A 10,594-nucleotide genomic window follows, 5' to 3' on the forward strand; every position below is an offset into this window, starting at 1 on the left:
AAGCTTGCAAATTTTTATGATTCACATCGCACGAAGAGCCTTTTTATAGCATAGTTGAGCTGAAATTATTAATTGCGATACGTTATCTTGTCCCTTCGCTTTGTGCGCACACGATCAATAATTTATTCACCCGATTGAAGCTGTGCCTAATGAGTCAATTATGGCCCAGTTAATAGCGATGACCTAATCAATAATTAGATAAGAATAAAAGTGTGGAAGAGAAACGGGCGCACGAACGCTCTGGCCCCATTTGGTCTCTCTGACATGTCGATACGCATAACCGATAACCGTTTCCGTGAACAAGAGTGTTGCGTAGTTTAATGACAAGTTTAATGAGAAGATGAGAAAACCGCTGACCCCTGGGACATCCTTATCGCGGCCAGATGCCCGCTCTCTAACCGAAAATAAGCATCCAGTAGTAAATTCGCGACCGTACATGCAACATGCAGAGATTGCCAATTTGTCTGATTGTTTTTACGTGCCTTGGTGTCGGCGGCACCTGGGCAATTGACGGTGTGAAAGGTGGACATCGGCCGCGTTACCCTAACGCGAATTATGGCACCAACTCCTCGCAAAATGGCCTTTGCTACAAAAGGGTGCCGTAAGTAATTAATTTTTTTTTTTTAGTTCGAGACGAACGCTGGACTAATCGTGGCAATAATCCGATCCAACATTATTTTTTGCTCGCGCATTTTTCTTCATATTTCAACACCCATTGGAAGAAATGACGTAAAAATAATAACTAATATCCGCGACTTTCAGATACAGCCATGCTTTAGCTTCAAACTCCAGCGGAACGCCTTACAATACCATTCCTCAGCCGCCCGGAGGTCACTATCCTGTAAGTAATCGTTTCTCCGAATCGAAGATAGCCTATAGCTTGTGAAACAATTGATTTTTTGATCAATAAACTTTGATAAATCTCAGGAGATAAAGTTTCAGAACGCGACATCTTTTCACGCACTAATTAGGAATTAGAAAAAAAAACCCGATGTAAGCCATTTAAATAATTTCGACGGCGATTATAAGACAAATTGTCTGTTTAGCCTAATGACGGTTTTATCACTATCTTGGACTGTTGCGACGGCTACGAGCGCAACGTGACGAGCAGCCTGTGCGAGCCGCGATGCGAACGCGGCTGTTTCGGCGGCCGTTGCACGGCCCCGAATGTCTGCAGCTGTCCGCCGGGGTGGAGTCCCGACAACGGCGTCTGCATGCCCGTCTGTTCGTATCGGTGCCAGGAGAACGCCTATTGCTTCTCCCCCGAAGTGTGCATGTGCAAATTGGGCTACGACGAGGTCGACGGCCAGTGCAGACCGATCTGTCCCGACGGATGCAGGCACGGCCAATGCGTGGCGCCGCGCGTCTGCAGCTGCAGGCCGGGATTCGTTCTGAATGAACGCAAGGAGTGCGTGGCCGCGTGCGAGGGCGGCTGCGCGCACGGTGCGTGCAGCGGGCCGGGCGTGTGCACCTGCAACGAAGGGTAATTAACCACCGTTATATCCCACTTTCGCAGTCCTCTCCGATCTCCGCCGACTGCGCAATCCCTCGCATCGGCGATATTACGCGCGATATAATTAAACCCTGATTTACTCACGTAGTAGTACTCACTCACGCGGTACGTTCGCAACCGGTTCCCGCTAAGCGGATTGCCTACGGTATGAATAATTGATAAATCAATGTTGGATTCGTCAAAAATGATATTACACGCCGTGCGTGTACCTGCTATCGTACAGGCATGTAAATCAGCCGTTTTGTAATTTCCATACGGCCATCTGCGTAGATAATTTGTTATTTACGCTGCCGCTTGAAGTGCAGTCACGCGTTATAAACATAATAAATTTGCAAACATTTACTAGCTTTGCAGAACGAGTGTCAGGTTGATTTTATGTATCGGACGTTTCACAGGTGCTCTCTTTCAATGAAATTCTTTAACACGTTCGAACTTTTTATTCTAAATCCCTGACAAAGTTCTAAGAATCGTGTTATACCTTCTTTGATATCAAATCATATCAAAGTGTATACAAATGTAAATTGTAACGTAATTGTAACCATCAATTGTTTTACAGATACATCAACCCTCCCGGCGATCGCGAGGCCTGCGTCCCCCATTGTCCGACCGGTTGTCACGACGGCGAGTGCGTCGCGCCGAACGTTTGCCGATGCAGGATCGGTTACACGCAGAATCGTACCGGCTATTGCACGCCAAACTGCCCGGACGGTTGCGACGGAGGCGAGTGCGTAGCGCCCGGTGTTTGCAGCTGCAGGCCCGGGTATACGCGGGACCGTTACAGCGGCAGATGCGTCCCGGGTACCGCGGGTTCATCGCAATGCGGATACGGATACACCGTCGATCCCGACACCGGTAGATGCATCCCCGCGACGACGTCGCAGCCCGTCGGCGATTGCAGATACGGCTGCGGTCCGCATGGCCGGTGTATCGGATACAATCGGTGCACCTGCGAGCCGGGATTCACCGCTGATCCTGATACCGGCAGATGTATCACCATCGCGACGTCCACGATCAACTCGACCTCCTCGCAATGCAGATTCGGCTGCGGCCCGGGCGGCATATGCGTCGGCCCGAACATATGTGCCTGCAATCTGGCATCCCGCCTCGATCCCGATACCGGAAGATGCATTCCGCCCTACCTATCAGGCACGGGCGAGATGTGCCAGCATCCGTGCTTGAACGGTCAGTGTACCGGGCCGGATCAGTGCACCTGCAACCCCGGATACGCGCACGACGTTCGCGACGCCACGCGTTCCCGATGCGTGCCGGTGTGCGCGAACGGGTGTCCGAACGGCGTATGCACCGCGCCGAACCTTTGCCTGTGCAATCCCGGATACCGGAAGGAAGGTGTCAAAGGACGGCAGAGATGCGTTCCGGCGGAATGAACGAGTTGACGACGCGAAACATATTGTTAGATATTAGTTTAATGAAGCAAATCATTTCAGGCATAATGATCAACTGAACTTGTATACATAAACTGATAACATAGATTATAAAACAATAACTTTGTCTTTTATTTCACGCGATATAAATAACACATGACGACTTTTAACAAATATACGTAAAGCATTACTGTAAAGATAAAAATATCCTCGCGCATTTAACAGTTTTGAAACTGCAATAACTGTTTTGATGACTAATCCTATATAAATATTCTTGAATAACTAACTTGTAGACTAATCAACAGATATAATTTTCTCAGAGCGAGCGAAGTATTAAATATGTAAGACTCCGATAGCAAGTGAATACGTTAATTATGTAGTAAATCATAAAGTTAATTATAAAGGCGAGCATAAAAATAAAATAGCGCCCTATAAATCTTACAGTCTCATTCACTACGTAGAAAGATATGTAAAAATGACATTAAAATAACTTCAAACGCAATCGCGTGCGGTTTATTTTATACACCAACTGATGCTGTTGCATGGTAAATGGGTTAATGCGCAGACTGCATCCTTGGCCCAGTACGTCAACTTAACGTAAGTTTCGCTAAAAAAAACGTACCGTTCCGTTTATGCACTGTTAAACATGCGGAATCGATTCGTTTACGCCATAAAACAATTATGCAGTTTCTCTCCAGAGCTCGACGCAATGCACATTTCTTAAAAACGATTCACAAACTATGAATATTCCGCAACTGCTAGTGCTGTGTGCGTGTGTATGACTAATTTAATAAATCTATATTATTTCCAGAAAAGATACGAGATACTTTGTACCTAGCATGATTCACAACGTATGAACTGGTAACTGGTTTTACCCAGAATTTTCATCAATTTATCTTAAATATATTTCTAATTTTTTCCCCCTAAGCAATCTTTTTTGTATGCACAAATAAATTAACAACTGCGACGCGAGACGTTGTAAAAGTTTTCAGTTGTAATTTCTATATATGAAGTAGAGTTACTGAAATTAAAGAAACTTATTTTGCTGATAAGCAGAATTTTCACATGGATTTAATTGTCACTGCTTGACAACAGCCTGACATCCTGCCGGATTCTGATAGCGCGTTATATTGTAGCAAAGAGGAAAAGAAGCCTCAGTGTACGCTGCGACGCAACATACGCAACTATCTACACGCTGATCATTCGCGCGTCCTCGTTAGTGGGTCTTTAAAAATATATGTTTATACATATTTGGCAATTATGAAATTTGCGTACGTTATATTTATTTTTGTCGTTCTACAAGACGGATTGATTACTAAAGTTTTAGCACTTTCTGAGACCCTTCCTGAAGACATTTTATCCGCATTCAGGGAGCAAATTCAGGGAGCAAATTGTAGTAAAATCGTTAGGTAAGATTTGTCATATTCTACGAATCGAAATAATGCTTATTAATACTACTATCGTAATATAATCGGCGTAGCATACAAGCTAATATTGATAAAATCGTACACAGTTTTTGGGAGACGCATCAAGTCCCATATGTGGAAACATATAAGGTAAAAACATGGGGTATTTTTTATAAAACACGCTTTCGATGGAACTATAGAATTGAGGTAAGTTTTCAAGCATAGAATTTCTGTTTGAAGTGATACCTGCGACAAAATAATAGAAACAAAATTCAAAATATGTTTAATAATAGATGCACATAACGATATTTGTTGTTATTGAAAAATAAAATTATTATTCTGTAAAACAAAAATATTAAAATATAAATTATTGAGCTGAATGGTTAAAAAAAGGACGAATCTTTTAATTAGAAGTGTAAAAATAATATTGATCGTAACTGATAACTTTTATAATAATATTACCTTCAATAAAATTTGCAATAAAATATGCAGCTTATCTCGTAATGGTTAATATTAATATTTTAAAACGTCGATTAAATTTTTGTGGAAAAACTGTCATTTCGATTTTCAATAAGCATCGTTCTGTTAATCGAGTCGCCTATTATCAAACATCTCGTATTTGTATATTATTATCTAATATCCTACTGATTCTTTCGCGCATATAAATAGATATTTCGATATTGCTAATACGTGAAATCTCCGCGTTTATATTCTCAGTCTCGCAGATCATATCGCAGAGAATATTATTGTTGCGACGGATACGCGCCCGGATACACGGATACAATCGAAGGGGAAAGGTATGTAAATGTATTTGGGCGGGATCCCGTGTGTAAACCGATTTGTCAACCTAGCTGCGGACACGGTACATGCATACGTCCAAACGAATGCATCTGCAATTACGGATACCGCACGCAAGAAACGGCAGCACCTAACGTATCACGCTGTGTTCCTGTATGCACTCATTCTTGTGTACACGGCACATGTGTCGCACCCGAAACTTGCGAGTGCAATTCTGGGTATAAATTGAGCGGCCATTCTGGACATACCATGATCGCTCGTTATACCTGCGAACCCGTCTGCAGCGTGCCGTGCGCTACAGGGTCATATTGTTATGAGCCCGATAAATGTCTCTGCTTGAACGGATACAAAATGAGCGAACAAGATGAATTAACCGAAGTAGGTAAACAATATAAACATTTCGTTTGATTTATTTATTCAATTTGAATTTTGCTTAGTTAATACGATATCGATGTTGACAGAAAATAAAAGCTGAAAAATTACAAGATGTTGACAAAGATAACACACGATGTAGAAAAGAAGAGCGTATTAATAATAAAAATTCACATTTTATGTTTAGGTGTGCCAACCTATCTGCGAAAGAGAGTGCGTTCACGGCAAGTGCACAGCCCCTGATACCTGCACCTGTGATCACGGTTACGACCCTGACCCATACGACTTATTCGTCTGCAAGCCCAAGTGCGAGCACGATTGTCTCTACGGCAAGTGCACCGCGCCCAATGTGTGCACCTGCGACGAGGGTTACTCGTTAAAAACCCCGAGCGTTTGCGAACCAATCTGCAGCGAAGCTTGCGTTATGGGCACTTGCGTGGCTCCCGAAAGCTGCAGCTGCTTCACGGGTTACGGGCTGCTCGAGAACTCGAGGTACGTCTGCGAGCCGGTCTGCGAGAAGGCTTGCCTCAATGGGCGATGCACCGCGCCTGGCGTATGCACGTGCAACGAAGGATTCCAATTGAGTGGCGACGAAACGGAGAAGCACATTTGCAAGCCTCACTGCGAAATGTCTTGCGAACCGTTCGGCGTGTGTACTGAGCCGGATGTCTGTACCTGCTATGAGGGATATCGACTGATTGAAATGACAAGTGCTAAAAGAACAGTTAGTATTAAAGATTTGTCGGATAAAATTTGTTATTTAGCGACTTTAAATAATTATACTAAATTCCCCCAACGCACATGCATATTTAAAATAAAAAATGCTATTTCTGTTGTTTCAAGAAGCGTCATAGGCTAATTCTTTATTACATGAAAAATATTGCTTTTCAGATTTTTAAATATCTTCTCGGTTTCGACAAGTCGGTTTGCATGCCAGTCTGTGATATAACGTGCATCAATGGACACTGCATTGCGCCGAATACGTGCAATTGCGATGATGGCTATCATCCGTCAGGCGTCAATAATACCAGCTTCTGGTGCGAACCCACATGTGCCCAGAATTGCATCAACGGCTTCTGCAGCGAGCCTGAAACTTGCACGTGCAACGAGGGCTATCGCCCTTCCAATTCTTCGCATGACGTGTGCGAGCCATTCTGCGAGACTGATTGCGTCAATGGATATTGCACCGCGCCAAACGAATGCACCTGCAAATCCGGTTATCAACCTACCGAGGGTAATCGTACGAGCCTCTGCGAGCCTATTTGCGATCCGAGTTGCAAGAACGGTATCTGCGTGCAGCCCGACGTATGCAGCTGCAATCCGGGCTACCGTTCATCGGCGAGTCCTAACAGTAAGACGAACATGTGCGACCCTATCTGTCACCCGGCCTGCGAGATAAACGGTATCTGCGAGGCGCCCGATCTCTGCGTCTGCAAGGACGGTTATCGCATGATTTATTACGACGGTGGAGACGTCCCGTTCGGATGCGAGCCGATCTGCGGCGTCGAGTGCGGCAACGGCACGTGCACGGCGCCGGACCTCTGCGCGTGTTTCGACGGTTATCGAAACGCGAAAATCGGCGGATGCGAGCCCGTCTGCGCGAGCTGCGGCAACGGCACGTGCGTCGCGCCCGAGGTTTGCGAATGCGACGATGGATTCGTCCTTGCGGGCGCGAACCTCGAACTCGCACTATTCGGAACAAAGGAATCTCGAGCCTCGATTGTCCCTGAGAATGAAACGAGAAACGGAAGTAGATGCGTGCCGCATTGCGAGAATTGCGACAACGGCGAGTGCGCGGCACCAGGTGAGTGTCGATGTCGTGCCGGTTTCGTGAAGATCGAAGACACCTGCGTGCACGCGTGCCAGGACGGTTGCGGTACTCACGGCGAGTGCGTCGCGGAACGAAGGACTTGCGAGTGTGATTACGGATGGGCCGGACCGCACTGCGATCGGCCAACGTTGTGCGTTTTGATCTTGAACGAAGAAGGAAATCGTACTGAGCAGTAAGTATATGTACGAATCCGTTAAGGGCATTATAAATTGATGCTTCCCGAAGCATTTATTCATTAACGATTAAATGAGCAAAAAAATGAGCGTCACAACGTTAGAACACGGGTATATTATCAGAAAAGCTTTGATTATGATGATATCTAAAATAAATTGCTTATGAATCGTCTGTGAATCATTTACCTTTTGCAGATTGACAATTATTAAAGAACAGAATGCTACGATCGAGAATATACTCATGAATAACCCAGCATGTTCCGAGTGTATCGGTAAAGTAAGTAATGAAACTTTGTGCTTTAAGATGTTGGTCAACGGTACAAAAAATGAGACGCAAATTGGTTGCTTAATGAATGAAGGTTTGTTATAAATAGATTTTTTTTGTATAAATATATTACATCTCAATTGAAGCAAATTTATTTATTACATTCATACAGCTTAAAAGATAAATTAGTAAATTTTAACTATTAAAAAGTTTCAAGTATTAAAAAATATTTTCCTTTATTACGTAATGATATAAATTTATTAAAGCACTGAAAATTTTACACTTACTTCCTTGTTACACTTTCTCAAATATTTATATACTCGCAATAGAGTTAATTGTTAAAAATATTCTTTTACGTAATTCGTCAAAATTATTTTCTGCTTTAATCCCAAATTTTTCGATGAAAAAATAATTTCAAAGCACAAAAATTCGAAAATATTCTATGGAATATTTATGAGTATTATTTGAAATGTTTACTACATCAATTATTAACGATTTTTATATCTACTTATCATAAATTTTGAAATCTTCTGTTTTTCTTTCAATATTTTGTAATAAACCAATAAGAACTTATTACTTTTTCATACTAGAATGTCTTGCATTAAACAGTCAATATAAGGATCAAGGAAAAATAATCAAACTAACAAGTGGAATCGCAGGTGGAATATTACTTCTAACAGTTATAATAATGATATATCTGATATTACGAAAACGTCAAAATAGACAGGATCTAGGTATGAAAATTATCAAATTTTATTAGATTATCTAAAATAACGATGTATAATAACAATTTTCTAAATTATACACATTTATCTTAAGATGGTCTAGAAAGGTAAAATTTATCGATAAAAATTCATTTAAAAAAAGATCTTTAAAAAGATCTTTTTTTAAGAAGAAAATAAATAAAGATTTTAAAAAAGCACTTATCGATAAAAAATAAAGTTAAAATTATTCACATCTACTAATATATGAAAAATCTATGCTTATATATTTCTTAAATTATATATTATTACTTAATTTATAGCTTAAATTCTTTTTCCCTGATGCTTTTTTTAGTCTTATAAAATACATGAGAGATATAGACATTAAAAACAAATACTTTAATTAATTAATTAATTATTCTTATTAACAGGCGAAGTTCAGGTAATTTGCAGACACAGTACATCGATGCAAGGACTAATTGAATCGAGTGCCAACAATTCTTAACACAAAATAATATACTTGTAAAGTCTTAATATAGAATCTTCGAGCTTTTTGAAGTAATAACAATGATAAAAGAGCAATTTCTTTATTAATTTAACTGATTAATTGTAAGTAAAAGTTAAAGAATTTATAAGATATGTATCTCTTAAAATCTTCAATAAATTACTATTAAAGTTTTTAATTTCTATCTATTTTTTACTTAGAAATTTATTTAAGATTATTCTGTATATCTGTATATACAGTGAAATAGAAAAATATATATACATTATCTTCTTTACTTAAATTAATTATCAAAAGGTTTAATATACTTATCGTTAGTAAAAAACAAAATTATTTGGGCATAAAAAATTAATATTTAAAAAATTGTTCATATATTTTTTCAATTATATTGTTAAAAAAAACTCTAAACACTATATACACCATCTCTAAAAAAACTATATACACCATCAGAAATTTGCCATTAATAAGTTCACAATTTATATTTCTTTTTCCAAATTATTCTGAGTTTTATAAGAAGCATGATTGTACGAGGCATATAAATAAATAAAAATTTATGTTGTACGAAACATTATAAAGCTGTGTTGTAGAGAATCTCTTTTAAGATATAAAATTTTTATTTCTATTATAATTTAAATAATTGACACTTCGTCAAATAATCTGCTTCGTGGGCTACTTATCATTCTCATAATTATTCTCATAAAACTATTATATTTTCTGATATTTTAGGTTAAATATTATCATTATCGTCATCCAAAAACTATTAACATAGCAAACGGACATTATACCTAAACTCTTTCGCATAATTGCACCTGTTTTCGAATAAATAGTAATTTCTAAAATAAATGTTTCTGTTAATCCTGTTTCCGGTGAATTTGTCTCAACACGAGTAATCGATTTTAAAACAAACTTTACGCTACGAGCACACAGGCTTTGAGTAACTTTTAAACCGAAGTCTTACGACGTGTGGTTCGTCACGACACGTGGCTTACATATATATGTCTGTCAATAAATTCGTCTCACGAATTAGCAAGCAACGAACGAATAACAAGTCGCAAAAGGTCTCATGGACGCGTTAGTTCGTCTAGTTTAAACTCATATAAGCTCATAGTCTTCAGCTCATCAGTTTGAAATATATAGCCAACGAGAAAAGATCGTGGTCGGTGCAGCAGTAATACATCTCTTCTTTTTTTTAATCATTTAATTAGAATGTTTAATATTGTTTCCATTCTTTTTCAAGAATCGTTTATAGCGTTCCTATCTTTATGTAAAGAATGCCTCAAGTTCCACAATAATTCTTCTTTCTCGTATGTTTCTAAAAGTTTCAAGGTTTTCTCATTCGATCACTCTTCATAAGTTAACATACAAGTTAACAATTAAATCACGTTTTTGGTTTTTATGGATTTTATCTTCACGGCTTCATTTTTAATCTCACGTTCTTGAGATATCTACTTAATGAGTTTTTTCTATTTTTAATTGTTTTGTATTTTCAATTTTTAATTTTCATGTGTCAGGTTTGTTCTGATTACAGACTATTAAGTAATGAATTTTAACGTCAATAACTTTCTTTATCCACATAACTTTTTGACCACGCTATCAAGAATCACATTGCTGATTTAATAAACGTTGAAAATTAACTATCATTTATCATTTG

The 10,594-nt window shown here is 39.5% G+C and overlaps 1 protein-coding gene across 1 annotated transcript in view; it reads left to right on the plus strand.

Moving 5' to 3' along the window:
• Window positions 1–286: 286 nt before the first annotated feature.
• The window catches only part of LOC112456760 (multiple epidermal growth factor-like domains protein 11), a 14,298-nt gene continuing 3,990 nt past the window's right edge, over window positions 287–10,594 (plus strand). The window contains exons 1-12 of the mRNA XM_025019500.1: window positions 287–601; window positions 763–841; window positions 1,047–1,483; window positions 2,070–2,895; window positions 3,991–4,304; window positions 4,409–4,508; window positions 5,019–5,477; window positions 5,659–6,195; window positions 6,363–7,474; window positions 7,671–7,834; window positions 8,331–8,474; window positions 8,873–9,050. Coding sequence (XP_024875268.1) covers window positions 444–601; window positions 763–841; window positions 1,047–1,483; window positions 2,070–2,895; window positions 3,991–4,304; window positions 4,409–4,508; window positions 5,019–5,477; window positions 5,659–6,195; window positions 6,363–7,474; window positions 7,671–7,834; window positions 8,331–8,474; window positions 8,873–8,946 — 4,404 coding nt within the window. The 5' untranslated portion in view covers window positions 287–443 and the 3' untranslated portion in view covers window positions 8,947–9,050. The remainder of the gene's footprint in view (window positions 602–762; window positions 842–1,046; window positions 1,484–2,069; window positions 2,896–3,990; window positions 4,305–4,408; window positions 4,509–5,018; window positions 5,478–5,658; window positions 6,196–6,362; window positions 7,475–7,670; window positions 7,835–8,330; window positions 8,475–8,872; window positions 9,051–10,594) is intronic.

The sequence above is a fragment of the Temnothorax curvispinosus genome, unplaced genomic scaffold (genome assembly GCF_003070985.1).
Source record: "Temnothorax curvispinosus isolate PA1 unplaced genomic scaffold, ASM307098v1 QBEX01007135.1, whole genome shotgun sequence".
Classification (NCBI taxonomy): domain Eukaryota; kingdom Metazoa; phylum Arthropoda; class Insecta; order Hymenoptera; family Formicidae; genus Temnothorax; species Temnothorax curvispinosus.